Source organism: Cibotium barometz, chromosome 38 (genome assembly GCF_041138505.1).
Source record: "Cibotium barometz isolate CiBa-2024 chromosome 38, ASM4113850v1, whole genome shotgun sequence".
Taxonomy (NCBI): Eukaryota; Viridiplantae; Streptophyta; class Polypodiopsida; order Cyatheales; family Cibotiaceae; genus Cibotium; species Cibotium barometz.
Window position 1 is genome coordinate 19,187,806 of NC_141083.1, and position 23,240 is coordinate 19,211,045.

General features: G+C 37.3%; 1 protein-coding gene across 1 annotated transcript; it reads right to left on the reverse strand.

Moving 5' to 3' along the window:
* Nucleotides 1-20,006: 20,006 nt before the first annotated feature.
* On the reverse strand, nucleotides 20,007-22,510 carry LOC147616422 (zerumbone synthase-like). Its single transcript, XM_086777500.1, has 3 exons — nucleotides 22,064-22,510; nucleotides 21,609-21,719; nucleotides 20,007-21,464 (listed from the first exon to the last, which is right to left on the reverse strand). The coding sequence occupies exons 1-3, from the start codon at nucleotides 22,084-22,086 to the stop codon at nucleotides 20,678-20,680; spliced, it is 921 nt and encodes a 306-aa protein (XP_086633626.1). The 5' UTR covers nucleotides 22,087-22,510; the 3' UTR covers nucleotides 20,007-20,677.
* Between the last annotated feature and the right edge of the window lie 730 nt (nucleotides 22,511-23,240).

Consider the following 23,240-nt stretch of genomic DNA (forward strand, 5'->3'; position numbering starts at 1 on the left):
TTCAAATTCATTGATATTACTCAAAGAAAACATGGATTTATTTCTTGAAGGAAAAGTCAAAAGTGTTGAAGTATTTTCAGATTTTCAAGAAGGTAAAGATTGAGAAATAGGCTCAAAGTTTTTAGTTCATTTGACATGTGCTCACATACCAGAGTAATGAAAAAAAGGCTAGATGTGAAAGCAAACAAAGGCATACTTATTGGATATAGTGAATTGATGAGGCTATAACTTTGAAAGAAGCTTCAGATGATGATTATTTAGAGAAAGGCAATGGACGAAGAATACGATGCCTTACTATATAATCAAATTTGGATCCTTGAAGAATATGATGCCTTACTATCATTAATCAAATTTGGATCCAGCTTGAAGATCCACTTGAAGATAAGAAAACTATCAAAGCTTATAAAGTAAAGATGAATGTAGATTATGCAATGGATAAGACAAGGCATAATTAGCTACAAAAGGATATAAACAAGCGTGTGGTACATATTATGATGAGACATTTTCACTAGTTGTAAAAATGAATACATTCATAGTAATTATTACATGTAACAATTGGTCTATATATTAAATGGATATGAAAAGTTCTTTTTTGAATGGAGATGAGGTAATTTACATGCAGCAGTCGTAAGGATACGTTGCTAGAGGACAGGAAAAGAAAGTGTGCAAATTACAAAAAACATTATATGTTCTCAAATTAGCATCAAGAGAATAGAATGCAAGGATTCACACATGTACCTTATGTATATTAGTTTTTAGGCATCAAATGTAGATCAGTCACTTTATATGGTCTCAAATTAGTGTCAATAGCATAGGATGTAGGGATTCACACATGTACCTCATGGATATTAGTTTTTAGTCATCAAATGTATATCAATCACTTTATATTATACACAAAGGAACATATATTGTCATCATTGTTCTTTATGTTGATGAGTTTATTCTTACTAGTTTTAATGATGCATTAATATGTTAAATCAAAATTTTGAGCATAATTCGATATGAAAGACATTAGACATTCACACTACTTGCTTGGAATTGAGGTTTGGAGAGACAAAGATTAGATCATGCTTACTCAAAGAAAATATACATAAAACTTTAGTATGCCAAACCAATGCAAACATTAATGGAAGTAAATTTAAAATTGACTTAGCACGACAATCCAAAAGTCACAAATCCAACTCATTGAATCATTCATTTATCTCGCCACCATTACAAGATTGGACATTTCTTATGCAGTTGGAGTATATAGTGAATTTACATTTCTTATGCAGTTGGAGTATATAGTCAATTTACATAAGAACCTAATAAAACATTTCTACAAATAGATAAGAGCTAAAGAGTTCTTAGCTGTCTTGTAGGAACATGGGATCATGGATTAAAATATGACAACAGCAGCAAAATAGAATGGAGCTTATATGGGTGTGTGTGTATATATATATATATATATATTGATTGGGGTAGAAGTATAGATGGGAGATAAATGAGTGGTTATGTTTTCAAAATTGGATTAAGAGAAATTTCATTGCAAAGCAAGAATCAACCAACAATGGCACTATCATCAACATAGGAAAATATAGAAGATAAACCAAACCATGATACATGTGTCAAATAAGCTTTTCCTTAAAAGAAAGAGAGAGATATTTGAAGAGGGAAAAATTTTACAATTTTTGGTGGGAGAGAGAGAGAGAGAGAGAGAGAATTCAAGTAACTAGCCTTGAAGCTTCCAACTAGGTATAAAGAATTTTTTAACAACACTAACAAAGTCAAAGAACTTGTTGACCACCTTAAGGAGAAAGAGAACAAACATAAAGCTTCCCACATGCCAAAATTTTCCCTTCAAGGAGAATTAAGAAAAATCACTATACATGGAAAAATTTAAAATGCAAATCTAAGGAGGCTCATAGAAAATGATCAAAGTTATACTTGATTAACAAATATAATTAACACTAATGAAGATTATATGTACAAACTCTCAAATGAGCTTGGGAGTACATCCTTTTATTGTTATTGATCTCCATGGAGCATCTAGATCCATAATTATTTCCCTAACAATCTCTATCATATGTCCATGAATATCTTTGTCATCCCTTGATTCTCTTAATCAACCCATTTGACTAATGAAATCACTTAACGGTACACTATTACTTGGAATACACCCTTGAAATTTTACATTCACCATTTCCATTTAACGATAATTTAACCTTTGATTCTTGGTCTTTTAGGCCACCACATAAATGTGCACACATGCATGCACAAGAGTTATGCTCTCCCTTTGTCTATGCAAGATCTCTTGTTTTAACACTCCATATGATCTTGTGTTTCCTAGATCTCACCATGCACAAGTTCTACTAACTTGGGGCCACTAACACTTATAGACTTGACCAAGTGGTGATGACCTATCACTAAGAAAAAGGACTTAATGAGCTACAAATGGGATACCATCCCACATGATTAGAGGTTACAAGCAATGCTTTTATAGCTTCACTCGCTCATGGTGAGCTAAAGAGGGTGAAAGTAAGGTAAGATGGTACACTTTTTGGTGCTTTTTTGTATTCAAAAGCACGTGCTTTTTTATAATTCCTTATGTGAGGGTGAAAGTAAGGTAATGTGGTACACTTTTGGTGCTTTTATTCAAAAGCACATGCTTTTTTAGAATTCCTTATGTGAGAACCACAAACCTAGATGGTTTTTCTACATACCTCCTCCTCACGGTTCCCATTGAGGAAAGCAGATTTTACATCCATTGGGAGAACATGCCACCCTTGCATTGCCAATGCAAGAATGGTGTAAATTATTGTTAATATGGTTGTATAGAAGAAAAAAGTCTCTTGAAAGTCAAAACCTTTAACTTGTGCAAAGCCTTTGGCTAGACCAGTCGCTCGTGACTTGTACTTTTTCAAAGTACCATCACTACAAGAGCATAATGGTATAATTGCACAATGTAGTGAGAGAGTCATGATTGCATGTAAAATGATTTTTTTCCCTAGTATGCGCCATGCGCGGCTATACACGTGTGTATAGCCCCACACGGATAGAACCTCGTACTGTTACAAAATCAATTCTCCCACGTGGCGCACATCCTTTTTTTATTATCTCAAAAACCTTTGCTAAACACATTTCATCTCCTCCCTTCATCTTCCATACCTCAACACGAAACTCATTCTCTCCCTCATTTATGTGCTTTCATAGTTTCACGGTGAAGGGAAGGGTTTATATTATCTATTCTCTCCCCTTTGTTTCAATCTCTATGTGCATACTTAGGTCTTGATTCTTGTCTTCTTCTTTTTCTTATTCTTCTCACTTGTTTGTTTATGCATAGCTCTAATTTTTTTGTGCTTCTACTTGTAGATTGGAACTTGTCTTTCAACGAGAACTCTACTTCTCGACAAACACTCAACTTCTCTAAATTAAAGTAAGAGCACTTGTCTTTCACAAATCCTTTTTTTACTTGTTTTTTCTGGTGCATCCCCAAGTGCTTGGGATAATTTTTTTATTGTGCATGCAATCATTTTTTAAAGCTTATGCATAAAGCCTCTTTGCATAAAGACTTTATGCATGAAGGCTTTATGCAATATGGCTTCATACATGAAGCCTTTATGCATTATGACTCTATGTGTGAAGTCTTTATGCTTAAGCCTTATGTATAAGTCTTATGCATAGAGACTTAAGCATAATGTTTAAGCCTTATGCATAAAGAATTAAGCATAAGGGCTTTATGCATAAGCCTTATGCATAGAGATTTAAGCATAATGTTTAAGCCTTATGCATAGAGACTTAAGCATAAGGGCTTTATGCATAAGGCTTAAGCCTTATGAATAAGGGCTTGATGCAAGAAGATTAAGCATAAGGGCGTTAAGCTTAATGCATGTCATATGCTTAAAGTTTAATACATAAGCCATATGCACAAGGCTTATGCATAAAGCTTATTAACATATATATATTTTTATACTTATAGATTGTCCTTGTAGCATAAGCTCAACTTTGCAACACATTGCCTACTAATCTTCTTCTAAGAGTACCTTTTTTTTTCATAGTTCATTTCTTTACTTGTTTATGGTGCACGCTGGGTGTTTGGGAGTATTTTTTTTAATTACACAAGGCTTAAGCATAATGTTTAATCCTTATGCATAGAGGCTTAAGAATTAAGCCTCTATGCCCAAGCATAATGTTTAAGCCTTATGTATAGAGACTTAAGAATAAGGGCTTTATGCATAAGGCTTAAGCATTATGAATAAGGGCTTGATGCATGAAGCCTTATGCAACATGCATTATGGCTTCATGCATGAAGAATTTATTCATAAGGGCTTATTGCATGATGCCTTATGCATAAGCCTATGCACAGAGGCTTTATGCATAACGCTTCATGGATTAAGGCCTTATGCATAACGCTTCATGGATTAAGGCCTTATGCATAAGGCTCAAGCCTTATACACAAAGCCGCTTTATGCATAAAGCTTTGAGACTTAAGAGTAATGTTTAAGCCTTATGCATAGAGACTTAAGCATAAGGGCTTTATGCATAAGGCTTATTAATAAGGGCGCTTGATGCATGAAGCCTTATGCAACATGCATTAGGCTTCATGCATGATGCCTTTATGCATAAAGGCTTATTGCATGATGCCTTATGCATAAACCCCTTATGCATAAAGGCTTAAGTCTTATGCATAATGTTTAATCCTTATGCATAGAGGCTTAAGCATAAGGAAATTAAGCTTAATGCATAAGCTATATGTATAAAGCTTTATGCATAACGCTAATTAACATATATATTTTATTATGCTTGTATATTGTCCTTACAACATAAGGTCAACTTCGCAATGCATTCCCTACTTATCTTCTTCTCAAGGTAAGAGTACTTGTCTTTTATAGTTCATTTCTTTACTTGTTTTTATGGTTCACACCCCCGGGTGCTTAGGAGTATTTTTTTTATTACACAAGAATTAAGTATAGTGTTTAAGCCATATGAATAGAGGCTTAAGAATTAAGTCTCTATGCTCAAGGCTTAAGCATAATGTTTAAGCCTTATGCATAGAGACCTAAGCATAAGGGCTTCATGCATAAGGCTTAAGCCTTGAAAAGGGCTTGATACATGAAGCCTTATGCAGCATGCATTATGGCTTCATGCATGAAGCATTTATGCATAAGGGCTCATTGCATGATGACTTATGCATAAACCTATGCATAGAGTCTTTATGTATAAGGCTTCATGGATTAAGGCCTTATGCATAAGCCTTATACATAAAGCCCTTATGCATAGAGGATTTATGCATAAAGACTCTATGCATAAAGATTTGAGGCTTAAGCATTAAGCCTCTATGAATAAGGCTTAAGAGTAATGTTTAATCCTTATGCATAAAGGCTTTAGCATTAAGCCACTATGATTAAGGCTTAAGCATAATGTTTAAGCCTTATGCATAGTAGAGGCTTTATACAAAAAGCCTCTATGCATAAAGCTTTGAGGGCATAAGCATTAAGCCTCTATGCATAAGGCTTAAGCATAATGTTTACATCGAGGATTTAGCATTAATCCTTTATGCTCAAGGCTTAAGCATAATTTTTAAGCCTTATGCATAGAGGCTTTATGCATAAAGCCTCTATGCATAAAGCTTTGAGGCTTAAGCATTAACCTGTATGCATACAAGTTAAGCATAATGTTTAAGCCTTATGCATAGAGGCTTTAGCATTATGCCTCTATGCTCAAGCCTTAAGCATGTTATTTAAGCCTTATGCATAGAGGCTTAAGTATAAGGGCTTTGTGCATAAGGGCATTAAGCTTAATGCATAAGCAATATGCTTAAAGCTTGATACACAAGTTATATGTAGTAATTTAGTAATTCTTTTAGGCCTATGCATCCATAAATGCTTAATAAATGTTATGCATTTGTACAGGTTTATTTTCAATGGCTACACCCAAAATGTTAATTAAGATAAACAATAACATGTTATTATTTCTCACGTACCAAAACAATGAAGATGCAACACAGAGATGTGGAGACACATGTCCCCACAAATCTCACCCATTCTATCCCTTTCTTTTGTAGATAGTAGTAGCGGCTATAATTGTTCACGTCTATATATGCTACTATAAACACTGCTTTGCATGTGGCTATGTATGCTTCTATACAGGCAGTTATTGATGCTGATGTAGTCACATGTTGGTAGCCGTGTCAATAGCCGCGTGATTTTTTTTTCCATTTATAGATCCTTTGAAATTTTATCGGCTCATCATGCGGTTGTGCTCTTCGTTCATCATCATTAGGAAAAATATAGACTCAAAAAGGGGCCCTGTAAGGGCTTTCTCTCTCTTCCATGTATCAAGGAAAATTGCAAAAAGAACAATAAAATATTTGCTCTCTCTCTTCTCTCTCTGTATCTAAAAGATCACATTTTGGCTATATTATAATAGATTCACCTATTTTTTTATTCTGACAATATCTTTGTATTGGGACCAGATTTTGAAGAAAACAAAAAGTGTTTTTTTATTTAAGCTTAAAACATGCAGCTTGTTGATGTGATGCTCTTGATTAACCTCCTAGCTTTTTCCTTTCAAATTCCATCAAATTTAATGGATTTAAGCTCTTTTTACATTTCAATTAAGAAATTTCATATATCTACATGTAGACTTAATATTTTTGAATTACTTTTTATCCACACTTAGATTAGGGCCTAAGAGCATGTCTATATATTTTTCCCAATTTCTATTCAGTTTACAAGTCTTTTTTTGCTTCAAGACTTAGTTTGTATGTTTTTAGTTAACCAGTATGTTTTTAAGGTTCTTTTTTATAGGGCTATGAGGACTTAGGAAATGAAAGTGAAATTGTAAAGAGTCAGAAGCTAGAATGAGTAAGATTGACCCTCGTGAACATAGTGTTGAATCATAATATCTTGTCAAATTATTTAGATTACATTAGAATGCAGAGTGAAAATGAAATATGGTGGCTTGATGCATTTGAGGTACCAAAAGAAGATCATGAGATATTGAAGGTTTTCTTCAATTTAATAGAGACACCAGAAGTTTTGAGACATCAAAGTGGCAAGGAAATTTTCAAGGTTGATGATTTTGGTGAGTACTTAGTAGAATGGCATCTTGCAAGAGATCTAAAAGCTTTGAAGTGAATTTTTGGTGTGTCAGATGGTTCCAATGCAAAGTTACCTTGTTTATATTATATGCGATCAACAAAAAAAGATAATAATGGAAATAAACATTGGAGTGAAGAGACATGCATAGATGGCATCCCAAACCGTAACCAGCTTGTCTTTTGTGATGGAATAATGGTACCAGTAGATCCAAAGTGGGATTCTATTCTTAACATTCCCTTGACCAGAGTCTATTTTTGCACTTTGCATGCCATGGTGAGAATTATTAAGAAATTCGTGTTTCAGTATGTGTGTTTTGCTTACAAGATGCAACCTGCTCAAGCCACACATGTAGTAGTAGAAGAAGCTTTATCAGTGATTGGTACATTGAGGCCAAGTAAAAATTAGGAAGGATAAGAAAAAGTCTGGTGCAAATGGGAATTTACCATGTAAACCATGTTTTGGTGGAGCAAAGGCAAGAAAATTTATTTCTGCACCAAAGAATGAAAGCAGCAAAGTGTTAGTGAGACAACCAGAGAAGTATGATGGATCGAAGAAGTTGCATATGGCTTTTTCTTATCAGAGTAATGGAGAAATGACGTGGTTAGAAAAGACTAATGTGTGCCAGATTGCACTTGACAAATTGGCACCTTTGATACAAAAGATGACCTTCACATCAGATGATGCAAAAGGATTCACATCAGCTGTTACTACATTTCATGACTCAGCTGGGTAGTAGAAGCTCGGACTTCAAGTAGCATCACATATTACATGGTAAGAGTCATACATTTTGTTTTTCAGTGTTTGAGTATGCATATGTTGATTGGGAATGTAGCATATCTTGAAGGATCATGGTCCATACTTTGCTAACGAGGGAATTTTGGCAATATGGTCTACACAAGGCATGGAGCGATCATAATGGCAAGCCCGATGCAGATTTCATGAAGGTGGAATACATGATGCTAATCCCATGATGCTAATCCCATGAGACAATTTCTTGACTAGTGGTATAGGAGGATAGAGATAAGTTATGAGGAGAAGATGTTAAGGTCCATGCCTAATGAGTCAAAAGCAATCTATAGAGCGAGACGTCTAATAAAAAAAGCACACTATGAGAACTCAACAACGAGAGAACACCATGCAAATTGGTTGAGGTCTCATGAAAGGATTGGTAGGTCAATAGAAATGTAGAGAACAATCTAATGATGGTAGTCTTTAGTAAATGCATAACTTTGTTGGTGCAATGATTGAATAAAAAATTAATGATGCTAATGTTGGTAGTCCTATTAAATTGTGAGAATGTTACTTTATTTTTGATATATTTGTGTGTGTGTGTGTGTGTGTGTGTGTGTGTGTGTATGTGTGTGTGTTACATATATGTGTGTGTGTGTGTGTACACACACACACACACACACATACATATGTGTGTATGTATATACACACACACACCCATATACATATGTTTGTGTACACACACACACACACACACACATGTATGTATATTGTCCTTAGTATCTCTTATCAAACTTGTGAATATAAAGTGTGAAAGATAAAGTCGTCTCACTTCACTCTCAAGAAGTAGTATGGCATGCATGAAGAAGTTTGCTCAAAAACCCCAATTAAAGTACGACCATAACTGCCTCCTAATCCTAACAAACAAAATTGATATTGAACGTACACTAACCGACAAATTAATGGTGTTGCTGCTCCACCACCATCAGGCTCTGCAAATGTATGAGCTCGTCCAGCTCCAGCTCTAATGGGTCCTCCACAGCCACCTCACAGAAAGCGAAGATGGAGACCAGGCACTGTTGCCCTCTGAGAGATAAGGAAATATCAAAAGGCAACAAACTTTCTTATACCAAAGGCCCCTTTCACAAGGTTGGTCAGGGAAGTGATGTAAGATCTTCAAAAGACATCTACAAGGAGGTATTATACACAATATTACAATAACTTTGTTGATCGCACTGGTCAGCCTAAGCATTGATGGCAATACAAATAGCTAGCTGAACATTATCTAGTTGATTTACTTCATGATGGACAATTGGCAACTATCCATGCCAAGCATATCACCGTCAAAGATAAGGATTTATAATTGGTTCACAGGATCCGCAAAAACAATAGTTATGCCTTCAATCTTAACCCTGACATGATGTGAGGAGGTACTAGGAGATATTTTAGTGTGAGGAACATTATACATACTAAATCAAGCTTTATACTCCTTACTTTTTAAGCACTTTCTGGTATTTAGTTTTTCCCTCATACCTTACACTCAAATTTCAACGCAATACTTTGTTCTATGAAATTTGTACCTTGTACTTTAATTATGGCAATTTTAACTTGTCTCATGGACATGATTTTTGTGTGATAGTAGTAATTATTTTTTGTATCGAGTATGAAGCAATTTGTATAACACTTAAGTGCAATTAAGCTGTGTATAGTACAGATAACATTTCAATGCAAATATCGATATTATTGTCACATTTCATCATGATATTGGTTTTTTAACAAAAAATTGACATAAGAATTTTTGGATATTATCAAAACATAACACACATGACTGCTATAATATATTTATGCAAAAATCACACTTCCACAACCAAAATTTTGTCTGGCCCTGGGAGCATGCATCAAAATATTCCAACGGACTAACTTTGTCAAATTCCTACAAAATTTGATGTGTGCATAGATTTGGGCCTCAAGGACACCCCAAAAATTTTGGGGCTGATTTGAGGCCTGTAAGGCCCTCAGTCGAAGGCTAGCTTGTGGAGGCCTAGATTTGCACAAATCTAGGCCTCCATATGCTAGCCGCCGAGACTGGGGGCCTTACGGGCCTTAGATCAACCCCATTTTTTTGGGGTGTCTCTTAGGCCGCCCAGATCTATGCATATATACATTTTCATTCAATTTAGAAAACTTTAAAATTTTTAGTAAATTTAAAAATTTGATAAAATCACTTTTGATTTTCTAAAAATGATTATATTTACAAAAGTTTCCCTCATTTTTTTCATTTCTTGTTTATCTTCTTTTTCATTCATGGCTCACACAAAGCAAACCCTATGTAGGGTGTGTCCCGCGCAGGCCTACACCCCACAAGACTCCGACACACAGAAGCCGAAACCTCCTCTCACCAAGCCTAGCCTTATCCTTTATACCTCACCCAAGCCCCACACCAGCTAGAGGATGAGATGCAACTCCAGCCCAAACCTCAGCCCCAACCCCATCCTCAACCTCAACCCCACCCATAGCCCCAGCCTCAATCTCAACCTCATCCCCAAAGCCAACGACCATAGTCAAGACACCGCAAACGGAGATGGAGGACAGGTACTGTGGTCTTGCAGGAAAGTGGGCACTATCAAAATATAGTGCACAACTTAATTCCTAAGGCAACATTTGTGAGAGTCGTACAAGAAATTCATGATGGCATAAGGTTGGGGCCAATTGCAGATTTTGGGCTCGACAAGTAGATTTCCAACTGCCATGTAGATGGATAGCACAAGCAATGGATTCTTTGCAAAGTGGCTATGGAGGCTTACCTAGTTGATTTGTCAGTGATACCTTGATAGCAACTATACATAGAAAGAGGGTCACCATCACCAAAAAGGACATGCAGCTAGTATGTTGATTGCAGAGATGCAGGGATACTCCTGGAGATTATAGCTTTTTGTAAATATACTAGTCTTTTGTAATCGTATAACTATGTAACCATGAATATGTAATTTGATGACTTTGATAAATATCAAGACCTTTTCTTTGCTCCTTGTGTTGTGTTTTTGTTCATTTTCTATCTTGTTGTAAGTTTTTTTTTAATTGTGTGCAATTGATTTTATTGTATCAACCACAAACTATCTACCATATCAAGCTTAATTTTTAAACACTTAGATATAGAATCAAGCAGTTAAAATTTAATAAAATCAAATGAGCAAATGATGCAAAGATAAAAAAGAAACCCGATTTGTATTACTATAAAGAGTACACAAAATCCATGATTATACCACAAAATAGAGGCTATGTTCTCTACCTCTTGCTACTTGGCTCACCAAAAGATGGAGGATCTTTGATAGTAGCTGGGAGCAAAACTGCCTCCTCTGCAAGCTCCGTTTGGATTGCTAAGGGATCATGTATCCCTGCAATGTGGCCAACTGCCATAAGGTCTTGTAGTGCACCTCCCCACTTGGAGCGTCACAGGAGCACAACTTTCTCCAAGCTAGATGTTGTAGGGATAGTTTTGAAAGCATCAACTTTAGTTAATGCTTTCAACTTCAAAAAACTATTTGAACCATCCCGCCAATATATTCTTTCAAGGCTGAGTCTTGGACTCTTCCTTGTCTTTTAGATCTATTGGCCTGCCTTGATGAGAGCTCATCAATGTACAAGACATACTGCAAAGCAAAATTGAAAAAAATATATCAGTACAATGCATGCATATGCCAGAAGAATGTTTGCACTGCCAACCAAGTCCAATTTTATTTATTTATTTTTTGTTTCACTCCAAACTTAATCTACATTCTCCCTTGGGCGTGTAGAGGCCCCAAGGGAAATTTTAGGCTGATCAGAGCCTTCTAAGTGCGCTAGCCAAAAGGCTAACGTCTAGGGCCCTAAATCTACAGGTTCAACACCCTAGACACAAGCCTTTGTTTGGGGCACTTACAAGGCTCTAATTAGCCTAGAATTTCATTTGGGGGGCCTGTAGACTCAGGGCCCTAGATGCCAACCTTCGGCTGGGGCATTTATAGAGCTATGATCAACCCATCATTTCATCTAGGGCGTCTATAGGCCCCAGGGAGCATGCAGGTCAAGTTTGGAATGAAAAAAAAATCTTACATTTTTTCTAGAATATACCTACTCAGCTTCATCTTTCTCCTTCTCCAACGGTGCCTCAAGGTCACTACCTGAATAGGCTTCCCTTCTGTCGAGGCTCGAACATCTCCTCTTACAACCTTTGCATCTGAAATATCATATTTGGGAGCAACTACTTCAATTGATTCTTGGACTTGGATGATGGGGCTGATACATCATCCAAGTTGCTACCATCGTAGTAGCAACCAACTGCATTGATAATGCTGAAGTCAATGAAGTCGTCTCCAACATCTCGAACAAGTGTACAATACAACTCATCTTCCCTCATAGGAGCTCCAATACATCTTGCATTAGTAGGTACTCCTCACCCACTATGATGATGGATTTCAAGGATTCAAGGGGTGGGCCTTTAAATTCTGTATGATGATGGATTTCAAGGATTCAAGGGGTGGGCCTTTAAATTCTGTATGTTTAGGCTCTTGGATGCCTATGCATGATATTTCTAGACTTCTCTTAGCCTCTACTTGAGGATCAAGAGCCATCTCTACTGGCTCTCTTGATCAAGGAATGCCAAACATGGGAGGTCAACAATAGGGTCAGCATCTTGAGGCTCTGCCTGAAATATCTGTTGATAGAATGTAAATTGCAAGAGAAATATCCTGTTCAATCAAATTGATTGGAATATGCTCTTCAAAGGAGGTAGGAATGGAGGTTGTGAGGAGGTCCAGGGAGACATGTGCTAAGGCTCTCTCTTGATTACTTTCTTGTGGCTATCTTCGCTCTTCATGGAGAAGAGGAATTCTATAAGGATCCACCTAGAAATAGAGTTAGGAATGGAGAAGGAAATTTCATCACATTCCAAGCAATACTCTGCCAAGACAGAGGTGTCAGGTTCTAGGCTAGACAACAAGCTCTCAAGCTCTATATGTTCTTACAAAATCTAGTGTAAATTAAATCTGCAAGGTGAGCGTAGCAAGCATGACTAATCCATGATGATATCAAAATATGCGAGAGAAAGTGAGAAATTTGTTTATTCTAATTATATTCATTGCAACTCACTTGAAGGTGGAATCCAACTTTGTGACAAGTTCTCTTTGTTTTCCATTGATCATCCAAGAAATGTGTCATCTAGCCACATCAGTTGGACTTTTGCAAGCATAGGTGATTTTAGTTTTCTTCAGTTCTTCACAAGATGCAAAAAAATTGACAAAGAAATCTAAAGGAAAAAACCAGCTCAAGTGGACATCTTTTGAGCTTGTGGATAGTTTCATTGTAATGTGCATATCATTTGAGAGCTTTAGCTTGCAAGCTTGAATCTGGTCTAAGCTGGGATGTGGCCATTCAAGATTAGACAAGGAAGGCAATGGTATATTCTGCAAAGAGCCAAAATTAGCTCCTCCCATAGATAGAACATACAACGAGTCATAAAAATAGATTTGTTTGGAAGCCAAACAACTTGCTTTCTTGCTTTCATACATCAATGTACCAATCTTAGCATGGATAATAACAATTTTTCTGCTTAAACACTCCAGAGACTACCACTTTTCCAAAGTGGAAGGATACAAAGCTGGAAAACATCATGTACTTTCAGAATCAGAAAATAAAAACAACTATATTGATTTAAAAAATACCTTATACTCACTGTTTGGCTTGTGCCTTGGAATTTGGTTATCTCGATGCAAGCACATTTGTTTGTGAAAATATACGTGCTGAATAAGAACTTCAGAATCAGAAAATAAAAACAACTATATTGATTTTAAAAAAAACCTTATACTCACTGTTTGGCTTGTGCCTTGGAATTTGGTTATCTGGATGCAAGCACATTTGTTTGTACAAATATACGTGCTGAATAAAAACTTCTATTCGGATGGTTGCACCATCCATTCACCTTCGACTAAACTCTAATATTCTACCTTTCCAATGTTTTGATAAATCACTTATGTCTCTTAGCTTTACTTTGAAAGAGCCTTGAGTGCTTGGTTGCATTAAGATGCAAGTGAATTTACTGTATTATTCAGGAATCCATTTTCCCTCTAGGTTATCTTTATGATTAAAAACCTCCACAGTCTGTATATTACTTATATTCTTCCTTCTTTTGAGACATCTACAGTAAAGAAACAAATTTATGAAATAGATAAATATTGATAAAATGATAGTTCAATGTAAGCCATTGGACTAACCAACATGTTGAAATTAATACTTTTGCACTCATAAACTAAACTAGCAAGAGACATAACTTCATTATTATCTTTTTTCCAGAGTCCCACAAGAAGTCTCTAAACCAACAAAACTCAGAGGTTCAAAACCTGCAAAGAGCAAAGAGAAAAAGTTTAAATATTATCAATATATTACATTATCAAGATTACCAATAACACAGAAAATAAAAAACTTTCCATTTAAAGATTAGAAAAATTTTGAATAAAAAGAGAAAGAAAATTGCTTATTACCTTTTCCTTTCCCAAACTTAAAAAACTACAGACCAACACCAAAGCTTCAAAAATTGTACACCAAATATTTTGAATTAGTCTCCATAGCACACGAGCAACATACGATAGAGGATGCAACCTGTAAATTTTTACCCAAAAAAACAAGAGAAGAAGGACTAACTTTATGAATACATTGAGATATTAGCATTATCTCATTGAGTTTCTATTCAAAGGAGAAAATATTTTACCAAAACATGAACATACTAAAGAGAAACCTATATGTAATTTTTTTCCTAAAAGAACAAAGAAGAAAGACTACCTTCAAGAACGCAATGAGAAATCAACAATATCCCAAAGAGATTATGTCCAAATGAGATAAAAGTTTACCATAAGATAGACATATTAAAGAGGATTCTTACAATAAATTTTTATGAGAAACAAAGCAAGGAAGTGTCAAGAGGGATCCCTTGTCTACAAATAAATATAGCCCTGTTCACGAGACAAAAACTTTTGTTAGCGGTAAGTCTTGAGAGACGTCTCAAGAAGGAGACCAGTCACTTACAAGTGATGAAAGGAATTGTTGGAAGAATTTTTCCATCGATAATGGTTACCTGCTTTAAAAAGGTAGAGTACGTATACCTTTGGACTCAAACATTAGGCACCAAATTTTATATGAATGTCATGATAGTCCGAGTACTGGTCATCCTAGAATACGGAAGACATATGCACTAGTTAAGAGACAATTTTATTGGTTTGGCTTAAGTAAGGATGTCTAAGACTATCTCTTAAATTGCCAAAAGTGCTAGGGCAATAAAGCAGAACGCCTAAAGGTAGGTGGTTTACTAAGTCCACTAGAGATCCCAAATGGAAAGTGGGAGAGTATCTCAATGGACTTTATAGTTGGATTACCGAAAACGAACAGAGGCCATGATTCGGTTTGGGTGGTGGTCGTAGATAGGTTGACTAAAATGTGTCGGTTTATTCTAACAAAAAATGACAGTGACTACGCCTGATTTAGCAAGGCTATTCATTGAAAATATCTATTGACTATATGGCTTACTAGAGCCGATATAGTTAGTGATAGAGATACAAAGTTTAACAGTCACTTTTGGCGTGTTGTGTTGTTTAAGAGATTGGACACCATGTTAAGTATGCCCACGGCTATTTATCCTCAAAGTGATGGTCAAACTGAGAGAGTCAACCAAGTCTTGGAAGATATGCTGTAAGTAAAAAGAAAACCAATTGGGAAGAATAGTTACCCATATTGGAGTTTTCTTATAATAGTGCCAAACATTCAACCACGAGATTTAGTCCATTTATGTTTATGTATGGTTTTCAACCACGAGATCGAGTGGCCGTTGGACTCGAGAAAGAAAAGATACAAAAAGTTAAAGATTTTCTTCAAGATCTCCAAGAGATCACGAAAATCGCAAGACAATGTTAAGAGAGCACATGATTGTGCTAAACATTATGCTAACAAAGATCGTAGGCAAATTATCTTTGAGGAAGGTGATAAAGTGTTTTTAAACATTTCCACACATTCCTAATCTTTGAAAACAGGGAGAAGCCCGAAGTTATCTCCAAGGTATTGTGGTCCATTTACAATACTTAAAAAAGTAGGTAGTGTAAGTTAGCTTTACTAGAAAGCTATAAAGTTCATCCAATTTTTCATGTCATTAGATTAAAAAAGAAGTTGGGTGATGATGAAAATCTCGTCAGTCTCACAAGAGATCCTAGTAGAACTTATCAAACCCCCATCCTTACCACATGAACCAAAAAAAGTCTTGGATTTCCAAGAGAAAAGAACTCGACACTCTGTATGACAGGAGTATTCAGTCAAGTGGAAGGATAGACCAAAAGAAGGTTCTACCTAGGAAAAGGTAAGCACACTCAGAAAGAGGTTTTTGAATTTCATTTTCGAGGACGAAACCTCTTCTTAAGGGGGGAGTAATGTCATGACAACGGAATTAGTAGGATCCTATAGAGCTCAACCCTCCGGGCAAGGCATGGGAAGGGTTTAGTGGAGCCAAAAAGACCAGGTGTGCGGACCCAAAAGTGGCCGGACACATGTGAATAGGAATAAGCTATTAAAAGGGTTGGGGTCCAATCTTAGAGAGTGTCTTTTTTGGTTGTGGCTGGGTGGAGTATAGGAGCTCTCAGAAACCCTAGTCTTGGGGGTAGAAAAACATGCAACACAGGCTGCCTCTACACTTGTCATGCTTATACTATGTATCTATATAGGCCTGAATAAGTGGGGTAGCCATGACATAACTGCATAGGTCCATGGTGGTCAAAGTCAATGCCACTGTCCACAGTGTATACTTGATCCATAAAGAAGAACATGAGAATGCATAGGAGCTTTCCCACTTCTCCCATGGCCATCCATGCTTATCTTAGGCCCCATTGGGCCTCGTAAGGTATCGAAAAGTAAAGTCTACCGTGCTAAATTTATTCTAAACCATCTAGCCTCTTAGGCCACCGACCCATGTGAATACAAGGATATCAAGCAAACATGGTCTACTCAACCATGGCTACTCCTCATACTAGGGGCCATATAAACATGAGATGGCAAGTGCCTTGACAATATAATATGAGGGTGGAGCATTGATATCTAACAAATTAAGGTATAAGTGAGTTGTAGGCACACACTTATCTTATCCACATGTAGATAAGTCAATTTCTCTACTTTGTAATAGACTGCACACTTATCTTGTCCACGTGTATTATAAGTCAATTTCTCTAATTTATAATGGACAACATATAATTGCTTCATCTAAAACTTTGAGTTATTTTTCTAGCATTCCCTCTTGCTAATGCTTCTTACTATGCTAACATTTCTCTTAAATATTATAGATATCATTGCATTCTATTGTGCCTTAGCTTCAATATAAGCTGTTATTTGGGTGATTTGCATGAGATTGAGAGTTATTATTTTGAGATTAAGTTCTAGGTTAAGCCTATGTGAGAGTAGGATGCTTAATCATCTTCTTGAGTAAATGTGTATTACACTATCTAAACATTTGAGTTTTTTTTCTAGCATTCCCTCGTGCTAATGCCTCTTACTATGCTAACATTTCTCTTAAAGATTATGGGTTTTACATTCTATTGTGTCTTAACGTCAATTTAAGCTATTATTTATGTGATTTGAATGAGATTGAGTGTGACTTAGCTTCAATTTAAGTTGTTATTTGTGTGATCTGCATGAAATTGAGTGTGATTACTTTGAGATTAAGCTCTAGGTTAAGCCTGCATGAGAGTAGGATTTTTAATGATCTTCTTGAGTGAATGTGCATTCTCTCGTATTTCAATCTACAATCTTGAGTGGAGTGAAGTAGAGATCTAGAAGGTGGCTGGAGCTTGTGAGCTTGAGAGCAGTTAGTGGGGTGAAGTAGGGTGGGAGAGAGAAGTAGGAGAATTGTGGATATTGGGAGAAGCTATGTGAGACCCAATGGGAGAGAAACCCCTCCTTTGCAAAAAACAAATTGGGAGAAGCTATGTGAGACCCAATGGGAGAGAAACCCCTCCTTTGCAAAAAACAAATTGGACCTCAAAGTGATCACAAGGGAAATCATTCCGCCAATCACAAGGGTGATTATAAGGGCATTGCAAGGGGAATTAGAGGAGATGCCACCAGGGTGATCACAAAGGCTGGTGTGTCTGTTACCCACAAAAATGAGAATAAAACTTATAACTCTTACACCTAGGCTCTTATAATGGAAAGTGAGCTCAAACTTCAATTTTAATTAGATTAGGAAGAGGGAAGAAGTGTATTTATAGATTGGAGTAGGATTTTTAGGCATGTTTGGTTTTTCACTACCAGGTTATGATATTCTCAATTAACCTAATTATGAAGTTGATCATTTTCTTTGTTCCTCCCTAGCTAGTAGGATTTCCAAATCAGGCGCACACACTAGAAGGAGGACATACTAGAGAAGACCTTCATTGTGATGGGCATAAGTAGTTAGGGTTATCTAGTCACATTCTTTTTCTCTTTCTTCTAATAGAATTTCTTTTTATTTTGATTGTAACAAAATAACTACCATACCTGTACCAAAAGATAGGGGTGCTAGTAGAGAAGTTCTTTATATGATAAAATATAAGGCTAAGACATTATTAAGTTGATAATAAAAGATGAAGATGTGCATGCATGTGTGCTAAATAATTTCTTTAATGTGATAAAATATAATGCTAAGACATTATTAAATTGATAATAAAAGATGTGCACACATGTTTGCTAAAGAATTTCTTTAATGTGATACAATATTCTAGTGCTAAGACATTGCTGAATTGACAATAAAAGACGTGCACATGGGTGAAAATAAATAATATAAGCCACAATTTTCCTATTATAGATCCCTTTTTTTTGCTTTCATATCTTTGTAGACTTATGAAAAAGACAAAGTATATGAAATGTGAACCCTATTCTTATTTTGAGCATCATGTGTGAGAAGTTATAGACATTGACATACCTATATCGACCCATGTTGTCTAGATGCCCTCTAGATAGAAAATGCACAATGAATTTAGGGAAGATCATATTTGATAGAACACTAGGGCTTTTTAAAGGCACACTGTCAAATTTGAATGCCAATACACTCGTCCAAAAGAGGAAATATTTTTTTTTTCAAATGATTATTCAATTGAGCCATGACTTAGAACTTAGTCATCCTTTTTTTAGTGTTACTATAGCAAAAACATTAGCATAAGTAGGTAACATCTTTATGTGCTGCATGCTTAGCAATAGCACATATTTGAGGAAAACTAATATTCAATGCCCCAAGTTAAGCGAATTGAATCTCATGTCTCGAATAGTACTAACTTACCATTAACTTATAAGGAGATTTGTCAAAAAAATACAAAATTTATGAAAAATGTATAATATTTTTGAAAGAATTTGAGTATAATTTTTGAAGGAATTGGAAAATTCTTGTTGGTAACAAAAAGGAAAAAAGCTAGTAAAAATAGGGAAAATACATGTGAAAAACCAATCATGTGAAAAACCAATCATGCTTAAGTATAACTAAGTAAAGCGCATATAAGCACCTAGTATTGTAATAGAGTTGACCCAAGGGGAAAATGCAATGAAAAGCCAAACATGCCTAAAAATCCTCAGTATACATAAGTAAAGCACCTATGTGAAGCAATATGGCTACAAAGATTATTGATGGAACCTGAAGACCCAACCATTCTATACTAAGATTCTATACTTAGATACAATCAAAGTAGCAAGATGGCTAAGTAGATTACTAATGAAACCTAAAAACCCAACCATTCTATACTGAGATTCTAGATACTCAAGTACAATCAAAGCAGCACAATCAAAGTAGCATACAATTGCACAGTCAAAGTAGCATACAATTGGTTAGAAATATTTTTTTTCATGCAAGGACATTAAAGTTCAAAGAGAAAAGGTATAAGCTAACACATCATAAAGTGGCATTCACAAAGCCACTAAGCTTAGACAAGTTGATAGACTAGGTGTTGAAAGATCACACATGCTCAATAGACAAAACTCATACCACTCAACAAGCACAAAAATCACAATCTCTCAATATTGTTGAGGAATTTGACCTTGGTTCAGTTCAGGGTCAGATCCCTCACCGATCTCCAAAGAACATGCAATTTCAATCCTGACACTTTTGCTTCAACAACCATAGCAAAATTCTTTATGATTTGATATTCATTGTTAGAGTTGGTGAAATCTAGTCAACCTTGATCCACTCTAGTCAAAGTCACATTTCAGAGGCCAATATACACTAGAGGAAAAATTGGGCCCGGAGATTGCTGGAGAGGGGATGCTAATTTGCACTCCTATAGATTCTCAAGGATATTCTCTTTATGGGTCTAACCCTAGATACGTGGAATATTTCATTTACTACAAAGATGGCTATGGATGTAGAGCTGGTTGGTAGCCCTTTAATGCCATTGGTGAGCCACTTTCTAACCAATAAAATCATCTTCACATGTTCACTTGCACTGATCGAAAAAACAATTTTCTCGGGCATCCATGTACAACCCAAGGAGTCCTTCAATATCATTGGCAAGCCATTTTTTGATTGATGAAAGCACCTTCGCATCCCCCTCGTGCATTGACCTGAGAGATAATTTTGTGCAGGCACCCTAAAATGAGTGATTGGAGTGCAACCTAGCCCTAAGCACGAGGAAGCAAAATCGCCCATCAAACTATAGAGTTAGATATGGAGATAGGCGGTGTAGGCACATCTCCCCATACACACACACACCCAGTGTTGAGAGCTTCATGGCGCTTGTAGGGAAGCTTCTTACAGTACAAGATATGTTGTTATTGTAGAAACTGTTCAAAATGTTACAAATCCGAGTTTTTGTTACATGCATGCAGCGTCGACCGCGTGCTCAAATTAAGGAGAGGCGGCGGGAGCAGGTGAAGGCACCGTCGAGGAGCAGGTTGTGGCCGCTAACAAAGCGGCTGTCCTCGCTGGCCAGGAAGAGGGCGGCGTTGGCGACGTCTTCAGCTCTGAGGTGGCAAACACCTTGCAAGGGGACGTTGTCTGGGCGGTTCGCCAGATAAGCCACCTGCTGGGCGGTGGCTCCGGCCACAAAGCGCCCAAACGCCCCCACCACCATGGGCGTTGGCACCAGCCAGGGCGAGATTGCGTTCACGCGGACGCCCAGCCCGCCTAGCTCAAATGCTGCCGTCTTCACGATCCCCGCCACTGCATGCTTCGCAATAGTGTACGCGTGATTGTTTCCGAGCGCCACTACGGAGCTCACACTGGCCGTGCAAATGATGGAGCCGCCGGGTTTCATGACGCGTGCCGCATGCTTGACGCCATGCACCACGCCTTTCACATTGACGTCCATGACCTTGGCGAACTCGTCCATGTCGAGGTCAGCGAAGGTGTTCGTCTGGGCTTCCAAGATGCCGGCGTTGTTGAACATGATGTGGACGGCGCCGTGTTGGGAGAGTGCGAAGTCCAGCAGGGAAGCCACGTCCGCCTCTCTGGCCACGTTGCAGCGCCGGTAGTTGGCCACGCCGCCCAACTCTTCCTTTATCCTGCCGCCCGCCTCATCCTGTATGTCTGCAATCACCACCTTGGCGCCGTGCGCTGCAAATAACCGGCACGCGGCCTCCCCTATCCCGCTAGCTCCTCCCGTCACAATCGCCACCTTGCCTTCCAGCCTGATCATAATCATAATTCCCATGGAAACCTTAATCAAGCAAGCCCCATCAATTAATTACGATCATAATTGCGAAGCAAACCTTACTCTTAACCTTAATTTACAGTTTGCCTAGATTCCAAAGCCCTCTTAACGTTATCTTTACCTTCTAGCCGCCGATTTTCCACTGTCATCGACTGTACAGAAGCTACAAAGACCTGCTCGTTTTGCTGCGTGCTTGCCATTGCCATTGCCATTATAGACGATTCCAAATTTTCTGCAGATTAGAAACATTAAAATAAAAAACTTACATAAATAAACCCTTGTAGTATGCAGTATTGCAATTAGCGTTTGCTACAATATGCTTTTCTGCATCAGATTCATGCTTTCCTTAGGCCCTAACCTTAGGCGTTGACAAAGCAATAAGATTTGGTACAAAAGCCCCACAAATTTTGAACTACATAAAATCCATTTCCTGTAATAATTTTGTCAACATGGTTATAATTACATCCGTCCAAGAGGGCTCGATCCAAAGGCTTTCCTAGAATAATTAAGGTTTAATTCTGCAATCAGAATTTTAAGCTAATTGGCCATGATATTGTGATTAAAAAAAATGTGTACCTGAGGTTTACAATCCTTTGCATGACTGGGTAAAGGAACCTTGCAACAAGCAAGGGGTACTATAGTAGGAGAATTAGGGCAAGCAAGGAGACAGACAAACAAAGCAGGCAAAGGTAATGTTTCACATTAGGGTATCAAGGATGGCATATAATTAGAGGAGCAATGGAAGGAGGGGTGGTGTATAAGAGAGTTGGCGTGAGGCTCGAGGGCTGCATATTATGCAGGTAGCTGGCGCCTGCTGCAGCAAGATTTGTTGATCATAGACAGGCAGGCAAACCAAACATGGAAAAGACGGGATTGATCAGACAAGATTTGGGAGGATATGGGCCATGTGAGCACACAGGTATGGAGCTTGATCATGGGGTAAAGAAGAAGCACAAAAGCTAGCTGGTGGGTGGGAGAAGACCACTATTGTGCACATGGGTTTGCCCTCCAGCCAATGAAGGTGTATTTGCCGGCATTGTGGGGGCGTCTTTAAAGGAGGGGGGCCGGCCTAGTTAAGGGGTGTTTGAAACGAGGGCCAGTGTGAATGTGGGTCAAAGAGCCTACCATTATGTTGACATGTTCATATATCATCAACACACTAGGACCACCATTGCTAGGAAACCTCCCTTTAGTGTATTTTTCCCTTCAACTAATATTGAAAAAAAAAATGGCTTGCCTTGAAATTAATGGCTTAGATTTTAAAAATTTCCATTCTCAGAGTGATTGACATCGTGCAATTTTGGAAAAGAAAACCCCCCAAGGCTAAGACGTCTCCTTCTTTAACTTGTTGAGAAAAATAGGGTTTTTTTTCTTAACACAACAGAAATAGTGAGCACTCCACAATGAAGGGGGAGAGACCCGAGGTGGTGGAAGATAGCCTATTCATAATATATACTTGAGGCACATAGACCCTTGTCATGCACAAAATTATGCGAAGTGTGCGACGTGGATCTCAAGACAACTGCTCTTTAATTGAATTCATGCATAGCGAGGAGCTTTGATAATATGCATCGCATCATGCATTAACCTTTGATAGCCCCATCACGTCTCTCAAGGCTCAATTAACTTTATATAGCCAAATCAAATTAATTACCCCACAAACTTTCTAATTAACAAAAAGCACATCATCATGGTAAAAAAAACATGGTCCACTATGTAATGCATATGGGCATGAGATATGTGTTCCAAAAGT

Coding starts and splice junctions, on each gene's coding strand:
- LOC147616422 (XM_086777500.1), bottom strand. CDS start 22,086: ATGCAAAGGATTGTAAACCTCAG. Junction 21,720..22,063: donor CAAAGGATTGTAAACCTCAG/GTACACATTTTT, acceptor TCTAATCTGCAG/AAAATTTGGAATCGTCTATA. Junction 21,465..21,608: donor GGAAAATCGGCGGCTAGAAG/GTAAAGATAACG, acceptor GATTATGATCAG/GCTGGAAGGCAAGGTGGCGA.